The sequence below is a fragment of the Pelodiscus sinensis genome, chromosome 5 (genome assembly GCF_052426305.1).
Source record: "Pelodiscus sinensis isolate ZL-2025 chromosome 5, ASM5242630v1, whole genome shotgun sequence".
NCBI classification, from domain to species: domain Eukaryota; kingdom Metazoa; phylum Chordata; order Testudines; family Trionychidae; genus Pelodiscus; species Pelodiscus sinensis.
This window is the reverse complement of record NC_143056.1, coordinates 103,067,621-103,087,845: the sequence shown is the minus strand read 5'-3', so window position 1 is coordinate 103,087,845 and position 20,225 is coordinate 103,067,621. Positions and strand designations below refer to the sequence as shown.

General features: G+C 44.0%; 1 protein-coding gene across 7 annotated transcripts in view; it reads left to right on the top strand.

Annotated features, from left to right (window-relative positions):
- Positions 1-20,225, top strand: part of PARVA (parvin alpha) — a 238,667-nt gene that overhangs the window by 108,827 nt on the left and 109,615 nt on the right. For all 7 annotated transcript variants that reach the window (XM_075927863.2, XM_075927862.2, XM_075927860.2 and 4 more), the window contains one exon: positions 4,465-4,580. In XM_075927863.2, the coding sequence (XP_075783978.2) occupies positions 4,465-4,580 (116 nt within the window). The remainder of the gene's footprint in view (positions 1-4,464; positions 4,581-20,225) is intronic.

Sequence of the window (20,225 nt, the reverse complement as noted above, 5' to 3'; positions counted from 1 at the left end):
CATCGAATCTCCCAGTTCTCAATGCAGGCTCTTAGCAGAGATTTTATAAACTGCTATCTTAAAAGTCATTGGTGTACATCCTATGTTAGGATAGGTCCACAATTCTTTCTGGCTCGTAGTTCCCTGAGAGGCTGCATCTGGGATTAAGAGCAAATCTGAAGACAAAAAAATGGAGTCTGTCACATGGCATTTTATATCCATCTAGCTATGTTCTTGATCAGAGAAGGTCACATGGTCCCTGGCCAGGTGTGTCTTTGGTATTTAGCGATCCATTGTCCCTGGAGCCCCGCTCATTAGCATATCCATTGGCTAACCATTCCTCGCCTATTGCTCAACCACATGCAGAGTACATGTTTATAACTTCACATACAGATATTATACAATTACATGAATAGCATATATAGAATCAGAAGAAGATAAGTTTTTGTTTGACACTGCACATGGTCCCCTTTGCATACACTTTGGGGCAAACACCCCCTCACGGGTGCAGCAGTGATCTGGCTGCTCCCTTTGAAATCCAGGAACGTGAAAGTGATGCACAGTGGGCAGCTATCCCACAGTGCCTGCACCACTTTGCAGTCTGGGTTATGCACACTGGGTCCAAAACTGTGCAGCGGGTGGTTACTGGTCCATGTTGTCAGTGTCCCAGAATGTGCTCATCTACTCCCTCTACCATTACTTGAGATCAAAGTCTTTTCACATCCTTTTTGGACCTGGTTACCTGCACAGAAGCCAAAGCAGCCTTATCATGGATCATGGAATGCTGGTTCTGGTGACACCAGACAAGTACAGGCCACTTTCTTGGAACTTTATGATTTGCTTTCCCCCACACTGAGCTGCAGAAACACCCAAATGAGAGTCACTGTGACAGTGGAGAAATGCATGGCCATTGCCCAGTGGAAGCTTGCAAAGCCAGGCAGCTACTGGTCAGTTGGGAATCAATTTGGAGTGGGGAAATCGACAATGGGGGCTGCTGTTATACAAGAAGCCAGAGCAAGCAATACTGTTCTGCTACAGGGAGTAGTGTCTCTGGGAAACATGGATTCCACAGTGGCCAGCTTTCCCATGATGGAGTTCCCTAACTGCAGTGGAGCAATTGACGGACTGCACATCCCCACCTTGGCACCTGACCACCTTAACAAGGAGTACATAAACCGCAAGGGGGACTTTTCCAGGGTGCTGCAGGTGCTGGTGGATCACAAGGGCCATTTTACTCTCATTAATGTGAGATGGCAAGGAAAGGTGCATGACATGCGCATCTTTAGGAACTCCTGTGAGCTGGAACTTTTTTCCCAGACTGGAAAATTAGAATCGGAGAGATGGAAATAGCAACAGTGATCCTTGGTGTCCCAGGCTGCCCCTTGCTCCCATGGCTCATGAAGCTGTACATGGGCAACTGCAGGCTGAGAGAGTGCAGAAAGGCGGTGGAATGTGCGTTTGGGCTTTTAGAGGGCAGCAGACAGCTGATGGAGCCAGTGGAGTACACAGCAAGCTCCCTGCTGTTCCCACTATACCAAAAAGTTACGAGGGCACACGTTACAGAAGATACATTGAATTAAACCTAAATCTAATCTATTAACATACAGCAAAGGTCTCTTTAAAGAAAGTGGAGGTGTGTTCTGTGCAAGACCAAAGTTATTCATTAAAGCAGCCACTGTACAGCAGGTATACAACAGAGTTCTCAGGAGAACATCTGGAATCGCAGTTTGGAGGCAGGTATGGTTAGGAACCTGCCTAGGCACGATCCTGTGGGTGGAAGGAGGAAAGGGGTCTGGTGATGGCAATAGGTCACATGGCTTCCCTCCTCTGTGTCTGTGTGGCCTGGTCTCCCTGGTGGCAGTGTGGCCTAGTGGTTGGGTCCCACAATTACCTGGCAGAAGAGAGGTGCAGACCCCTGCTACTAGTGCGTCAGCCTAGAAACTCCAGCCCACTCTATGGGTGTAGTCCTTGAGTTTGGAGTGGGATCCCAAGCGTCCAGATCTTCTCCTTAGCAAGGTTCTAGCAGGTTTCCCCCTGTTTCTTGGGCTGTGGGTTGGAGGCTTATGTGCTTCTGTGGCTGTCCTGCAGACAGCAAAGCTATGTTCCTGTCTCCTCACTGGTCAGCAGCTAACTGAGCTAGGCTCCTCCCTCCAGGCCTGGCATTGGCTACAGGTAAGCAGGCTGGGGCTAGCTGGGCCAAAAGGCTTTGTTTAACCCCTGTAGGACCAGGTCCTCCTCTCTTCTCTCCCTCACAGTCTGCAACTCCAGGCTTCCCAGGAGAGTGCCTCTTTCCCATCCTGTAGGAGCCTGCTGGCAGGAGGGAGAGAGGGGGTGCCAGAGGCTGAGGCCATGCTAGCAGCAGAGGCAGCAGCTAATAGCTTCCCCTCCTTCATCCAGGCTGCCATGCAAGATATCAGTCTTCTCCAAGCCATACAGAGTGACAGGGAGCAGATGCTGTCTGAATGTGGCCACAAACCTGGGCCTTATGCTGCAATGCAGCAGACCACTTACTGCTGGCTTGGCATGGAAAGGCAGCCTACCGTGGAGATGGCATAAGGCTGCCCCCCTGGGAACCTTGTGAGAAGGACCAAAGAGTTCCCCTATGAGAGCTTCATAGAGATGTGCAGCAGTATTCCTGCTCCATCTCCAGACACGTTAGCCAGTTGTTCCACACCCCTCCTCCCCCCATGCTCTGTAAGCACAGAGTGCACCACACATCACACCCAATTGCCTTAACCCACTTGTAGCAAGAACAAGAAAAAAAAAGTGAACTCACCAGAAGGCCCTCCCGGGGGTCATTGCCCAGCTGTGAGACATCCTGGGACAAGGGGATTGTCTCTAAGGTCATGCTGCTCCATTTCCTCTTCCTCCACAATGGTGTCCTGATGAGTGTCTTGGGAGGATTCCAAGGCCTGGCTTGGGAAGGTGGTTAAGTCTCCCCATAGAAGTGGCATGTGTGCAGTGATGCTCCAAACCTTCAGTTTGTCTCCTTTGACAGCACTGCCCTCAGCACCTTCATTTTCATTCAGCACAACTGGGCACCCTTATCATATCCTTTCTCCTCCATGGATATTGCAAGCTTAACATAAATGTCTGGGTTTCATTTTCTGGTTCAGAGCTCTGCAAGAATGAATTCCTCTCTGTACACCTTAAGGAGGTGCACAGTCTCATTCATATTCCACACTGGTGTTCATCTGTGCCCATGCAAACTAGAGCTCATGGGACTTGAACTCAGGCCTACATGTGCTGCTCTGGTGTGCGCCCTACTCTGATGTGTGCTCGCCACTCTGTTTAGAATGGGTGATTAAACTCTGTTTCCCAGCACTTTTCCTGGTTACTTGAAGAGCAGTAGAGTCACAAGTTCTGTCCAGAGTAGTTACAGAGGAGCACTGTGGGTTGCCTCCGGAGGCCAAGAATATTGACTTTTGCAACATTGGGTCTACACTACTGTAGAGTCAACTGTGCAAGATTGAATTTAGCATTACTCCTTGTGAAAAGCAGGAGTACTGAAATCAACTTTAGTGGCCCTTAAAGTCAATGGAACAGGCTTGGTAGCGTCGACTCATGTTTAGAAAATCAATCTTATGGGGCTAAATTCAACCTAAACTCCTAGTGTAGATCAGATCTTAGAAATGACGGAGAACACTTCGCTGATCTTTTACCATTTTACTTGTGTAATAACTTAGTAATTTTTAATCAGTTTATGTATGGAAAATGTGCAGCATTGTTTTGTAGCTGTCATCCATCATTTTAGAACATTGCCCTAAAGGAAGCCTAAATATGTAGTGTAAATCTGGGCACAAGGAAAAATAATAAGAAAGGAAGTACTAAGTTAGAAATAGATTCCCCTTTGATGTCAGTGGGTTGATACCTGATTACAGCATACCTACAGTAAGTCCTTTGATATCTTGTACATCTTGCTAATGTTAACTACCCATATCAAACCTGCTAAGAAAAAACTAAAAAAACAAGAACTATAACAAGTTCATAAGGAATGTTTGAGTCACTGAGTTTAGTAAGTTATTGCTCAAGGCTTCAGCCAAAATAGGCTCATTTATCATCCCGTAGACATTGTGACACTTAAAAATGAATGAAGTGCATGTTATGAATACAAAAATATATTTCTGATAGTTCATAAATAAAGAGGATAAAGAACCAGCATAGGGAGTTCATAGATAGCTGCTTAAGCAGCCATACATAAAATTTGGCTTTTGGGTCAGGTTTAGATTTCCATCTTCCCAGGCCAATGGCTTCCAGACATGTTGCAAAAGCTAATTTTTCTTCTGCACTGCATTTCTACCACTAGCTGATAAATGGAAAGTAGGAAGGCAGTTGAAGAATAAGTACCCTGATAGCAGTCTCCAATGAGTTCTGATGCCAAGGGGAAATGTGTCCCATATCCCCTTGTGTCCCTGCAAGCAAAAATAAATATTTGCTTTGGTTACTTTTCCTTTTGTAACTTGTGTTTTTAAATATCTATTTCAGCTGTTCATGCAAAAAGTCTTGTAGCAATCCTTCGACTTTTGGTTGCATTGTCACAATATTTTCGGGCACCAATCAGACTCCCAGACCACGTGTCCATTCAGGTTGTGGTTGTCCAGGTAAGATAGGCTTAATTCAGCTGCTGGAGATGTTTTTTAAATTGATTGATGAGTTTGTTGAAAAGTGAACCTGATAACGCGTGTGTGTATGTGTGCTTGCTTGCATATGTGTCAGTCTTACTGGCTGACATTTCTTCAGCAAGCAGAAGGCAGGAGAAAGAGTATTTTCCCAGGTTGAACCATGCCTTGGAATATCTTATTTTGATTGCAAAGTGGCCAGACTATGCCATGGAGACGTATTGAATATTATTGTTGGAATGTATTTGACTCTCTGTCGCACAGTGTGATCTCTGAAGTTAACATTTATCTCATTTTGGACGATTTCTCACTGCCCCCTCCTACTGAAGATATTTAAATCAGCCCTTGCACTGAGTGATGAATTATCACCATTTATTAAGTCCAAATCTATGTTAGGTGAATAAATACTCTTTTTTTCAGCCTTATATACACTAATCTAGTCTGATTATAGATTTTGGCTCCTTCATAAGCACATAGACCATCAACTGAATATTTTTGTGCCAGGCAAGCACCATATTAGAGCCCCATCTGCCTAAACTTTCCAGGTTCTTCCATTATTTTTTTCTAATAGACATCTGTTTGTGCTTGCTACATTTTGTTCTGCCTCTTGCTATTTAATCTGCTTTCCTTTGTCTACAACTCAATTCTGCCTTTATTTTTCACTGCTTCGTAGCCTTTACCTTTTTTGCTTGTTTATGTTGCTTGCCTGGGGCTCTTTGCAAGGAGATATTACTTAAACTCTCTTTAACTATGCATGACTGAAGATCTAAAGAATTAACAGCTCTCTTTTCCACCATTCCATATCAGAAAAGTTTTCAAATTTGGTAATTTACTAGTAAAGAAAGCTCAAAGGGAGCTGGCAGACATATCACTGAAGGCTGATAACCCTGCTTATTGGCTTTAAACTACCAGTTGATGGGCTTTCTCCAAATAGAATCCAAGTGACCCATGGTGAGACTGCACTCATGCGTGTAAGGCGTCAGAGGGGAATTATTTTCAATCACTTTCCCTTCCTGATTTGAATGTTACACAAATACTAGAAGGCCGAGTTTTTCTCCGAGTGCTAATAATCATCATTGAAGAAGGCAAGAATGTATCTGTTAGTTCAGACTTAGAAAAAAGGGGGTAATGGGAAGAGGGAAAAATATATCCATAAGGAGCCCAGTCTTGCACTACTCTTCATTCTGACAAAACTTCCATGGAAGTCAGTGGGCTTGATTTGCCTCTTTTGTCGTACGATGGTGAAATCAGGAGTAACTTTACTCAAGTCAATAGGTCTACATGAGTATATGCAGGGCTCGACAAATAATGCAGTCTACTCGCCCGTGACGAGTAGATTGCAACCCAGAAGAGCCGGGTTCGGGCGATCTGTGCATGTGCAGATCGCCGGACAGCGCAGCTGGCGAGCAGGGCTCGTCGCGGTTCAGCGAGCCCTGAGTATATGGATATGTCTATGCTGCTACCACAGCTTGTTCATGGAAAAAGTCATAGAATCATAGAATACTAGAACTGGAAGGGACCTTGAGAGGTCATCGAGTCCAGTCTCCTGCCCTCACGGCAGGACTCAGTACCATCTACACTATCCCTGATAGATGTATATCTAAGCTGCCCTTAAATATGTCCAGTGATGGAGATTCCACAACCTCCCTAGGCAACTTATTCCAGTGTTTAACCATCCTGACAGCTAAGAACTTTTTGCCTAATATCCAACCTAAAACTTCCTTGCTGCGGTTTAAGCTCATTGTTTCTTGTCCTATCCTCACAGGCCAAAGGGAACAATTTTTCTCCCTCCTTCTTGTGACACCCTTTTAGATACCTGAAAACCTCTATCAGTCTTCTCCTTTCCAAACTAAACAAGCCCAATTCTTTCAGTCTTCTTTCATAGATCATGTTCTCTAGACCTTTAATCATTCTTGTTGCTCTTCTCTGGACCTTCTCCAATTTCTCCATATCTTTCTTGAAATGTGGTGTCCAGAACTGGACACAATACTCCAATTGAGGCCTGATCAGCACACAGTAGAGCAGAAGATGACTTCTTGTGTCTTTCTCACAGCACTCCTGTTAATGCATCCCAGAATCACGTTTGCTTTTTTTGCAGCACTGTCACACTATTGATGCATACTTAGCTTGTGGTCCGCTATGATCCCTAGATCCCTTTCTGCAGCACTTCCCATTCTGTATGTATGAGACTGACTTTTCCTTCCTAAGTGGAGCACTTTACATTTGTCCTTATTAAACTTCATCCTATTTACCTCAGATCATTTCTCCAGTATGTCCAGATCATTTTGAATTATGACCCTGTCCTTCTAAACAATTGCAACCCCTCCCAGTTTGGTATCATCTGCAAACTTAATAAGTGTACTCTCTATGCCAATATCTAAATCAGTGGTGGCCAAAAAATTGTGGCTTCTGACAGAACTGGGATGGAACCTGGAACCACTCAGGTCAGCTGCTCTCATGGCCAAGCCACTCAGAGCCTCATGTGTGCTCACAGCCCACGCAGTTCCATTCACGGCCCCCAGTGCACTGCATCATATTCTGCACGTGCAGGCTGGGTTGCACTCAGCATCCCAGCCTGCATGTGCTAACAGCTGGCTGCTGAGCACAGGCAGCGGCTCTGGCAGCGGCGAGGGCTCTGGGTGTGGCAGTGGCGGTGGCAGCGGTTCCAGGACGTGGGCATAAGGTTAGAGGGGGGGAGAAGAATTGGGTTAGAGCCAGGAAGGGAGATGCTTGGCTTTGGAGAAGCAGAGGGGAGCAGAGGAGGAGGATGCACGTGGCGGTAGCAGCAGTGGTGACAGCGGTTCTGGTTCCGGGACAGGGCATAAGGTTAGAGGGTGGGGAGGGGAATTGGGTTAGAGCAGGGGGGAGATGCCTGTCTCTGGAGGAGGGGAGTGGAAGGGGAACAGGTTGGGGGGGTGCACGTGGCATCTTGGATGCGCGTGATGGTAGCGGCGGTGGCAGCAGCTCTGGCTCCGGGACCCAGGCGTAAGGTTCAGGGGGAGGGGGATTGGGTTAGAGCGGGGAGGGGAGGTGTCTGGCTCTGGGGAAGGAGGGGGAGGGGGATTGGGTCGGAGGGGTGCACATGGCATCCCAGCCAGCACATAGAATCATAGAACTGGAAGGGACCTCGAGAGGTCATTGAGTCCAGCCCCCTGCCCTCAAGGCAGGACCAAGCTCCACCTACACCATCCCTGACAGATGTCTATCTAACCTGTTCTTAAATATCTCCAGAGAGGGAGATTCCACCACCTCCCTTGGCAATTTATTCCAATATTTGACCACCCTGACAGTTAGGAATTTTTTCCTAATGTCCAATCTAAACCTCCCCTGCTGCACTTTAAGCCCATTACTCCTTGTCCTGTCCTCAGAAACCAAGAGGAACAAATTTTCTCCTTCCTCCTTGTGACACCCTTTTAGATATTTGAAAACCGCTATCATGATATTTGAAACCCTTAATCTTCTTTTTTCCAAACTAAACAAGCCCAGTTCATGAAGCCTGGCTTCATAGGTCATGTTCTCTAAACCTTTAATCATTCTTGTCGCTCTTCTCTGTACCCTTTCCAATTTCTCCACATCTTTCTTGAAATGTGGCGCCCAGAACTGGACACAGTACTCCAGCTGAGGCCTAACTAGTGCAGAGTAGAGCGGCAGAATGACTTCACGAGTTTTGCTTACAACACACCTGTTGATACAACCTAGAATCATATTTGCTTTTTTTGCAACAGCATCACACTGTTGACTCATATTCAATTTGTGATCCACTATGACCCCTAGATCCCTTTCCGCCATGCTCCTTCCTAGACAGTCGCTTCCCATCTTGTATGTATGGGTGTGTCTAGACTACATGCCTCCTTCGACGGAGGCATGTAGATTAGCCAGATCGGAAGAGGGAAATGAAGCCGCGATTAAAATAATCGCGGCTTCATTTAAATTTAAATGGCTGCCCCGATCTGCCGATCAGCTGTTTGTCGGCAGATCGGGGGAGTCTGGACGCGATGCCCCGACAAAGAAGCCTTTCTTCATCGACACAGGTAAGCCTGGTTTCACGAGGCTTACCTGTGTCGATGAAGAAAGGCTTCTTTGTCGGGGCATCGCGTCCAGACTCCCCCGATCTGCCGACAAACAGCTGATCGGCAGATCGGGGCAGCCATTTAAATTTAAATGAAGCCGCGATTATTTTAATCGCGGCTTCATTTCCCTCTTCCGATCTGGCTAATCTACATGCCTCCGTCGAAGGAGGCATGTAGTCTAGACACACCCTATGGAACTGATTGTTCCTTCCTAAGTGGAGCACTTTGCATTTCTCTTTATTAAACCTCATCCTGTTTACCTCTGACCATTTCTCTAACTTGCTAAGGTCATTTTGAATTATGTCCCTATCCTCCAAAGAATTTGCAACCCCACCCAGTTTGGTATCATCTGCAAACTTAATAAGCTTACTCTCTATCCCAATATCTACATCATTGATGAAGATATTGAACAGTACGGGTCCCAAAACAGACCCTTGCGGAACTCCGCTTGTTATCCCTTTCCAGCAGGATTTAGCACCGTTAACAACAACTCTCTGACTAAGGTTATCCAGCCAATTATGCACCCACCTTATCGTGGCCCTATCTAAGTTATATTTGCCTAGTTTATCAATAAGAATATCATGCGAGACCGTATCAAATGCCTTACTAAAGTCTAGGTATATGACATCCACGCTTCTCCCTTATCCACAAGGCTCGTTATCCTATCAAAGAAAGCTATCAGATTAGTTTGGCATGACTTGTTCTTCACAAACCCATGCTGGCTATTCCCTATCACTTTATTACCTTCCAAGTGTTTGCATATGATTTCCTTAATTACCTGCTCCATTATCTTCCCTGGGACAGACGTTAAACTGACCGGTCTGTAGTTTCCTGGGTTGTTCTTATTCCCCTTTTTATAGATGGGCACAATATTTGCCCTTTTCCAGTCTTCTGGAATCTCCCCTGTCTGCCATGATTTTTCAAAGATCATAGCTAAAGGCTCAGATACCTCCTCTATCAGCTCCTTGAGTATCCTGGGATGCATTTCATCAGGACCTGGTGACTTGCTGACATCTAACTTTCCTAAGTGATTTTTAACTTGTTCTTTGTGTATCCTATCTTCTAAACTTACCCTCTCTCTGCTTGTATTCACTACGTTAGGCACACCTCCAGACTTTTTGGTGAAGACATGCTCAAGGCTGACCGCTCAGCGCACACGCCTCAGCGCCTGGAGGGAGACGTGTGGTGGTAGCAGTGGGGGAGGGAGAATGGATTGGGAGAAGGTGAACATGGCGTCCCAGATGCACATGGTGGTAGCAGCGTTAGCGGCTCTGGCCCCAGGACCTGGGCATGAAGTTGAAGGGGAGGGGCACTGGGTTAGATCAGGGAGGGCAGGTGTCTGACTCCGGGGAAGGGGAGGGGAGGGGGATTGGGTTAGAGCAGGGAGAGGGGACCTGGCTCTGGGGAAGGGGAAGGGATGAGGATTGAGTTAGAGGGGGGAGGAGGGAGTAGGAATCCTGGTACTGCATGCCAGCTCCAACTTCTCAGGAAGTACACTGCTGTCGTGGGGAGCAAAGGAAGAGCACGCACTTCTTGATAAGTTGGAGCTGGCATGCAGTCCTGGGACTCCTACATACATACACACCCTGCACAGGCAAGCAGCAGGGGGAAGGAAGTCCCCGGCCGAGGAACAGACCCGGTGTTTCAGGAAGCACGCCAGCTGTTTATGGGACAGGAAGGGAGGAGAGGGCAGGGGAAGAGCAGCCTGCATGCTTCCTGACACCCGGGATCCCCAGGTATCAGCAGAGCCTTCTCTGCCCCAGCACCCTGCCACCTGCCCCTGCACCCACTAGCACCCTGCCCTAGTACCCATAAGCACCTTGCCCCAGAACTCTGTCCCCTGCTCCCACCACCACAATTGGGGACAAATTAGTGTGGCTTGGGGTATTTTGAAGGGATTGTTTTTTGCATCTCACTTGTGTGGCCCCAGCTGACTTTTCTAAGGGTCAGTGACCCCTGACTCAAAACAGTTTCCCTGCCCCTCTCATAAATAAAGACAATGCTGAAACATGTTGAGTTTAACATAATATTTTATTTAAAAATGAAGCCTGGCCAACAAGCCTCCAATTGGGGCCAAGCCCTGATCTGGCCACAGTGTCGTAACAGTCCTGCACCCACACCCAGATCCCAAACCTGAGCCCATCATACACTGGAACCCCCTGGCCTGAGCCTCTCATATCCCCAAACTCCTGCACCCACACATCCCCAGTCTTCTGCCACAACACTCCTGCACCATCCACACACTGCAAATCTGTGTCCTGAGCCCGTTATATTCTCAGCCTCCCTGCCCTGAGCCCCTCATGCATCCCAGCCCAAACTCCTGCACCCTCACAACCCCAATTCTCCACCTTACCCCAACACTGTCCAGCCCAGCCTGGAGCCCCCTCCCTGGGACAGCATTCCGGCAAATATTTTCCCCCAGCGTGGCTGCTTTTTTTTTCTCAAGAGCTCCTTCCTCTCCCGCAGTACTCTGTCCACCACTATTTTGGCTCTTCATCTCTAACAGGTTGATCACCCCGATCTAAATCATTGATGAAGATATTGAACAGACTCAGTCCCAAAACAGTCCCAGTCCCCTGTGGAACCCCACTTGTTACACCCTTCTAGCAGGAATGTGAACCATTAATATCTACTCTCTGAGAATGGTTATCCAGCCAGTTATGCACCCACCTTATAGTAGCCCCATGTAAGTCGTATTTGCCTAATTTACTAATAAGAATACCATGCAAAACCATATCAAATGCCTTATTAAAGTGTAGGTATACCACATTCACCACTTCTCCCTTATCCACAAAACTCGTTATCCTATCAAAGAAAGCTATCAGACTGGTTTGACATGAGCTGTTCTTTGCAAATCCATGCTGGCTGTTACCCTACTATCTCCCAGGTGTTTGCAGATTAATTCCTTAATTACTTGCTCCATTATCTTTCCTGGTGCAGAAGGTAAACTGACTGGTCTGTAGTTTCCTGGGTTGTTCTTATTTCTCTTTTATAAATGGGCACTATATTTGCCCTCCAGTCTTCTGGAATTTCTCCTGTCTTCCATGATTTTTCAAAGATGATAGCTAAAGGCTCAGATACCTCCTCTATCAGCTCCTTGAATATTTAAATAAATAGAGATTGCCTATCTCCTAGAACTAGAAGGAACCTTGTAAGGTTGTTGAGTCCAGTCCCCTGCCTTCACAGCAGGACCATCCCTGACAAATTTTTGCCCCAAATGGCCTCTGCAAGGATTGAACTCAGAGCCCTGTGTTTAGCATACTAATGCACAAACCACTGAGCTATCCCTCCCCCCTTAATAGTTTAGGATGCATTTCATCAGGCCGTGGTGACTTGAAGACATCTAAATTTCCCAAGTAATTTTTAACTTATGCTTTTTTATTTTATCTTCTAAACCTATCCTATTCCCACTAGCATTCACCATGTTAGGCATTCCTTCATCATCAGACTTCTTGGTGGAGACCGAAGCAAAGAAGTCATTAAGCACCTCTGCCATTTCCAAATTTCCAGGTACTGTTTCTCACTCCTCACAGAGCAGTGGTTCTACCCTGTCCTTGGTTTTCCTCTTGCTTCTAATATATTTATAGAAAGTCGTCTTGTTTCCCTTTATGTCTATAGCTAGTCTGAGCTCATTTTGTGCCTTTGCCTTTCTAATCTTGCCCTGAATACCTGTATTGTTTGCTTATATTCATACTTTGTAATTTGTATTGTTTCCACTTTTTATATGACTTATTTTTGATTTTGAGATCATGCAAGATCTCCTGGTTAAGCCAAGGGGGTCTTTTGCCATCCTTTCTATCTTTCCTACTCAGTGGAATAGCTTGCTTTTGGGCCCTTAATAACGTCCCTTGGAAAAACTGCCAACTCTCTTCAGTTGTTTTTCCCCTTAGTTTTGCTTCCAAGTCTTGTAGCAATACTTCATCTTTCAGTGGTAGTCACAATATTTTTGAGTGCCCATCAGTCTCCAGACCATTTGTCCATTCAGATTGTTGTCCAGGTTAATGTAACTTAGCTTCTAGAAGTGGTTTTGAAATCATTTGATGAATTTACTGAAGAATGAACCTAATACATGTATGTATAGAGCTCTGTGAATCCACAGATATCTGCTTTATATCTGTGGGTATCCACATCTATATCCGTGACTTATGCTGAAGTACATGCTGCTCTTGCTTCACTGTTCAGGTACCTGACCCAGCCAAATCAAGGTTTGCTCAAGTCTCCTTACATGACTGTAATCATGTTCTGTGACTGCACTTCAGACATATCCTGGAAAGTATTGTTAAATAGGAGGCAGAATGAGAGCAAAGTTTTGGCCCCATACAAGCTGAGCAGGGTTGGTGCAATCTGCATGCTTCTCTGTCGCATTTCTGTAAATCAAGAGGAAGTGCACTGGAGCCAGTGAAGTTTCACTGGGATAGAATCAGTGGAATGTGGAAAGAAATTTAATGCAGTTGCATTGATTTTACAGCAACTAAGAATGAGGCTCAGTATTTTTAAAATAATTCATTTTTGTTTTTATCTGTGTTGTTATTTTATACACAGTGGGCCTGATTCTAAATTCCTTGTGTACCTGCAATGCCCATTTGAGTGAAATGGAAGTTTCAAGGAACAATAAATGCAGCCTTCGGCCTTTTTCACTGTTTACATTTGAAAGCCTAGTAGCTTTCAAACTGTCGATATATTCTCTAAAATAAGGTCATGGCAAAGAAAGCTCAATAGGCAATGAGAGGCCTGTTTTTTTAAATGCCACTGTTTGCAATTTGATAAATATAGAGGGAATATGTGGGGGGGTGGGGGGGGGAAATACATACAAATACCATAACGTGTTTCAGGTTTTTGTTATCCATTTTATATAAACAAAATATGAAGGCTGCCCTGTTGGCTGAGGTTAGTTTATTGAAATTCAGATTTGTTTCTGAAACAAACAACATACTAAAACCTACAGCTAATCAGGACAATGCTTACAAAAGAGTAATTTTAATTTAGATTTCCTTCCATTGTTTTGCATAATAGCTGTTAGCAATTAGAGTAATTAAAAATCTAGGTTATAAGCCAGTTTTTGAAAAATTACAACCTTTGTATCCTCCATGAGTCATTTCTGTATATTATTCTCCTTTATTTATTGGTAGTATAGATGTATTCTTTTTTTTTTTACATGCGGTAAGAGTATGATGAAATTTCCCCTGAAGCTAGTTCTGGAAGAACCTTAATTTTGCATTTCTTTATTCTGGATAATATTCAAATGGGGCTGATTGTGCCTAGCCTTCATGCGAGAGTTGGGGGTTGAAAAGAGCATAAGAACTCTGTTGCCCATGTATAGTAGCCAAGTACATTGGCAGCCCTGCATCCCCCTTAGTGCAAGACTGCTTCATTCCAGAACCTCTTGGGACATGAACAACCATAAAAGGAACAGTGAGCTGTTCAGGCACAAAGAGCAGAAAGTATTGCACTTTCCTAAACACAGTTCATTGGGTTTACTTGGAAGATCTACCAACTCTGAAGCTCTGGGAAGGAATGAAGTGTTTCAAAGCAGCATTGCCTCCAGGCTCTCATAAAATCACATGGACCCAAGAGCACTTCCAAAGTTATATTCATTCTCAGAGGCTGCAGAATGTTCCGTACTTCAATGTCACGGGACAGATTATAAAAGCAATCATCACCACATTAAATTTATGTGGCTTAAGCCTACAGTTCTTGCATAGACAGAACTTCTGTTGATTTAGGGGTAGTTTTGTCTGAATATGCTATGCACTGCAGCCGTGGTTCATTGTAAAGAACACACTGTCAAAGGAAAAGGGAAAACAGCCAATGATAGGTAACACGACCACTTTTATTTTCAGATATCTCCCTTTGCAAGATATGTTTTAATATAGTAATGGCTTTTATAACAAGAAGGATCTGTGAGCAGTTGCAGCTTGTATAGCCTGAAATGCAGGCTTACAGATATTTCTGATAAAAATCTGCAGGACTATAAATGTATTAACTTCCAATCATGTATGTTACAATGTTTAGGTGTAAACACACAGCAATATTTTAAGGGAGGTCTCTCAATTGATGCCTGTTTTTCTGTGTCTTTGCCCTTCATTTCATCAATACATTCTGATTAAAATAAAGTATGAGTTGATATCACTGGTACAAACTTTTCCCCATTTTATGCCAAAAATGGAGTTTTGTAGAAAGCAAATTGTTTGGCAGGAAAGTGTACATTTTGATGAGAGATTAGCAAAAATATTTTGGCTTAACAATGTTAAAATATTTCAGTTAATTTAATTTGATCTCTATTATTGTTAATATTATATTTAGATGTACATATATGTGTTAATATAGTTTACAATATTTAATATAATTTAAAAGTCAGAAATAAACACATTTAAAACAATAATGTCCAATTAAAACTTTCAAAACTATTCATATGACCTTTTTTGATGGTCCCCAACCAAAGTTTTTCTAAAATATGTTTTACAGAACATTTCAAATTTTCAGGGTTTTGTTCTCATTTGAAACAAAATTTATTTAAAATGTCAGAATATAATGTGGACTGGAAGTTCTACAGCTCAAACAGCTCTATTTAAATGGAGTAACTGACCAATCATATCAAAGGCAGCATAAAGTTTGAAAATAAGTTTTAAAAAAATTGTGTTGTCCTATGGAACTCCTAGTAAACTTTTTGAATAACATTACTGGGAAAATGGGGTAGGTTTTGAAACCTATTTATTTGAAATATGTTTGAGGTTGAGGTCAATAATAATGCTCCTGGTATCATTTAAAAAATATTTTTTAAAATGTTCTATTTATTTGAAAGCTATAAAAGGAGTCTACACAATGACAAATGTAGACTCCTTCTTACACTTATGTACATTAATAGCTGATCCTGATGGAGAAGCCTTCTCCATCAGGATCAGTTATTAACGTACATTAGTGTAAGAAGGAGTCTACATGTCAAAAGTTCTTAAAATACTTTCTCCGAGGCCCATTTCTAGTTGCTACATTTGGAACTTCTGTTCCTCTCATTACAAATACAAAGCATTGGAAAATACTGAGTAAACCATGACATGCTGGTTGACCATTGTGCTGTGAAGTATCCAATGTAGGCTTGGGATATTTGGGCTATGTTGAAATTTAATTAATGTTAGCATTGAATGCCCAACACTAGACTGGGACAATGCCTAATACCCTTTTTCCCAACAGTTAATGGGGGATATAGGTTCAGAACTCCCATTGACATTAGTGGAATTTTTCTAGTTTAGTACTTATTTTAAAACTGTACTGGAGAATGTTGTTGGGGCTTGTCTGGGGGAGGGATAGCTCAGTGGTTTGAGCATTGCTAAACCCAGGGTTGTGAGCTCAATGCCTGAGGGGCCATTTAGGGGATCTGGGGCAAATCTGTCAACTTGGTCCTGCTGTGAAGGCAGGGTTCTGCACTCAATGACCTTTCAAGGTCCCTTCCAGTTCTAGAAGATAGGTATATCTCCATTAAAAAAAGAGGTCTTAGACTATTTTCCACCCTACGTAGGGAGTACAAGAACCCTGGTTATTCTCTGCATCACCAGATCCTACACAGAAGGGTGAACAGCTGCTATCTCTATTCATAGAATCAAAGAACCATAGAACTGGAAGAGACCTCAGAAGGTCATCAAGTCCAGCCCCCTGCTCTAGGCAGGACCAATTCCAACTAAATCAACCCGACCAGGGCTTTGTCAAGCCGAGACTTAAACACCTCTAGGGATGGAGACTCCACTACTTCCCTAGGTAACCCATTCCAGAGCTTCACCACTGTCTCAGTGAAATAGTTTTTCCTAATATCCAACCTGGACCTCTCCCACCACAACTTGAGCCCATTGCTCCTTGTTCTGCCATCTGTCACTACTTAGAACAGCCTTTCTCCATCCTCTTTGGAACCTCCCTTCAGGAAGTTGAAGGCTGCTATCAAATCCCCCCTCACTCTTCGCTTCTCCAGACTAAAGAGACCCAAGTCCCTCAGCCTCTCCTCATAAGTCATATGCTCCAGCCCCCTAATCATTTTGGTTGCCCTCTGCTGGACCCTCTCCAATGCGTCCACATCCTTTTTGTAGTGGGGGGCCCAGAACTGGACACAATACTCCAGATGTGGCCTCACCAAAGCCAAATAAAGGGGAATAATGACATCTCTGGATCTGCTGGCAATGCTCCTCTTAATGCAACCTAATATGCCATTAGCCTTCTTGGCTACAAGGGCACACTGTTGACTCATATCCAGCCTCTCATCCACTGTAACACCCAGGTCCTTTTCTGCAGAACTACTACTTAACTGGTTGGTCCCCAGCTTGTAACTATGCTTGGGATTCTTCCGTCCCAAGTGCAGGACTCTGCACTTGTCCTTGTTGAACCTCATCAGATTTCTTGTGGCCCAATCCTCCAAATTATCTAAATCACTCTGGACCCTATCTCTGCCCTTAAGCGTATCTACCTCTCCCCCCAGCTTAGTGTCATCCGCAAACTGGACCCTCCTGATGACGGCCTGGGGGTTGGGCTGCAGCAGATGCTGCGAGGCAGCCTCCAGAAAGTGCTGCCAGTCTTGCAGCGACACATCCAAAAGACGCGCCAGAGTGCCCATGGGCAGCTTCGGCTCCATGGTGCAAAGTGCTGTGGTGTCCCGAGTGAGGGCAACCAGAGCACGCAGAGAAAAAAATGCTTTGCTGTCCCTCATCAAGGTAGGCAAGCAAGCAGGGAAAGCTGAGAACCAGCTGTCCAGGGGGGTTCCTTTAAGCACAGGCCTCAGGCAGCAGCCACACAAAGTAACTCCTGACCTGATGGCTTGCCCGAACCAGTTTCATCTGGCCTTACATGCGATTCAGCACCCAATCAGTGTGGATGCACTATTTCAAAATAGCAAAACCCTATTTTGAAATGCATTTTGTGTGTAGACGCGTTATTTCAAAATAAGATATTTTGAAATAACTATTTCAAAATTAGATATTTTGAAATAACGCTGTAGTGTAGACGTACCCCCTAGAGACATTCAGGCTACATCTACACTGCCCAGTCTTGTGCAAGAACATATGCAAATGAGGCATGGCTATAACTATCACTGTGCCTCATTTGCATACTTAATGAGCTGCCATTTTGTGCAAAGGGATTTTGCACAAGAAGGAACAGTCTACACTGCTCCTTCTTGCACAAAAGCCCCATTGTGCAAAAATGGCATCTCATTAAGCATGCAAATGAGGCATGGTGATATTTATCACCACACCTCATTTGCATATGTTCTTGCGCAAGACTGGACAGTGTAGAAGTAGCCAAAGGGTCCTTCCTCTTGAATTGAATGCATTTGTAGAATGTTCAATATCTTCATAAATGATTTATATAATGGCTTAAAGTTTGTGGATGATACCAGATGAAGAAGAGTGCAAGTGATTTGGAGGATAGGGTCATAATTCAAAATGGGACAAACTGGATAAATGGTCTGAGGGAAATAGGATAAAATTCAATAAGGACAAATGCAGAATACTCTGCTTAGGAAGGACAATCAGTTGTACATATGCAAAATAGGAAGCGACTGTCTGGGAAGGAGTATTGCAGAAAGGGATTTAGGTGTCACAATGGACCACGAGCTACATATGAGACAACACTGTGATACTGTTGCAAAAAAAACCCCTCATTCTGGCATGTATTAACAGGACTGAAATCTTGAAATTCATTGTCTTTATTTTACTTTTCTTCCTTAGAATCATGAACAAGGTACAAGAAGTATTTATCTGACACTACTTCGCTCTAATTAGGTCTCAGATGGAGTACTCTGTCCAGTTCTGGGCATCACATTTTAGGAAAGATATTGACAAACTGGGAAAAAGTGCAGAGAAGAGCAACACAAATGAATAAAGATCTCGTAAACATGACCTAGGGAGAAAGATTGAAAGAACTGAAAGAGGGGACATGATAACAGTTTTCAAATACCTAAAAGGAGAAAAATTATTCTCCATAACATCTGAGGATAGGACAAGAAGCAATGACCTTAAACTGCAACAAGGGAGGTTTAGGTTGGACATTAGGAAAAATTTCCTGTTGGGAAGATGACACACTGGAATAAATTGCCTACGTAGGTTGTAGAATCTCCATCTTTGGAGATTTTTCAGAGCAGGTTAGACAAACACTGGGAAGGGATGGTCTAAATGGTTCTTGGTCCTGCCATGAGTGCAGGGGACTGGACTTGATGATCTCTCGAGGTTCCCTTCAGTTCTATTATTGTATGGGCCTTTCAATCAAAAGTTAGAACTTATTTAGTACGTATTTAACTCTAAAATTGCTAAACAAACCTGGAGCATTTATGACTTTCTCCTCTAAGTGAACTTTCATCTGACATATATTGGAATCATGTCAGTTAATAGTGACACCAAACCAAGCCAAATCCTCAGCCTACCATGCAGTCTGAAGCAGCAGGGCCCTGCACTGGGGTTGCCCATGAATCTCTTCTCTTAAAGCCAGGAGGAAGTAGCAGAACAGATACTGCCTGCTTGCTAAGTAGCCACTTTGAACACTGTTCTCTATTTTTGAAGGAGGAATAATCAGTGTACCTTGAGGGTTGTTCTCTAGACTCTTTCATGTAGTGATCAAGTGTGTGATCTTAAGACAAGCAGAAAATTACTTTTGTGTGGCCCTGTGTGATGGAGAGTAGAGAATGGTATAACACTCAGAGCTTGCCTGATTTTTCTTATTATACTACAAACTTTCACCACAGCTATTGATTGAAGCTGGCAAATGTTTGAAATAAAAATAAGGACAAAGAAAGAGAACAGGGAAAGACTGAACAGGGCTTGCAAAATCTGGGACTGTATGGGCACCCTTTGCCCAAGCTGTTTTTTCAAATACAGGTTGCAGGTCAGCACGTTGTCTCTCTTGAGCAAACTGCCTCTGTGTGTGATTAAGCTGTTTCATATACTTTTCTGAACTGGAATCTTAGACAAAAAAGTGAGGTAAGAAAAATAGAGACAGGAGAAGAAACACATAATTTAGCCCTTAGGTTCTCTGTTATAGGAGGTGACATTTGAAATAGGGATGTAAGCAACTAGTCAACTACTCAATAAGTATATGCAAAAGCTTATTGGATAGTCGAGTAGTGTGTGACTCAACTAGTCACTTCCCCCCCCTTTGCTGCCTCTATCAGCGAGAGGAAGCGGGGGAGGGAGCAGGAGCTGGTGCTAGGGGGAGCCATCTAGGGATCTTGCTATATTTCAAAGGGAGAGGCGGAACTTCAGGCGAGTGGGAACTGCTTGAGTCCCTGCTGCTCTTCTGCCCTTTAAATGCAGTAAGAGCCACAGGCAGCTCTTACTACATTTAAAAGGGAGAGGCACAGCAGGGATAGAGAGCACCACACCCCACCCCTTATCGACTAATCAAGTAGTCAATGGAAATTCCAAATCAATTTGTTGATTAATCAAAATTTAACATCCCTAATTTGAAGTCTCTTAGGATATTTCGAAATAGGGCTGCAAATGTAGGCATCCGGAATTGCAAATCAAGCCCGGGATTTAAATATCCCATGCTTGATTTGCATCTTTCTGGCCGGGTGCCATTTTTTAAA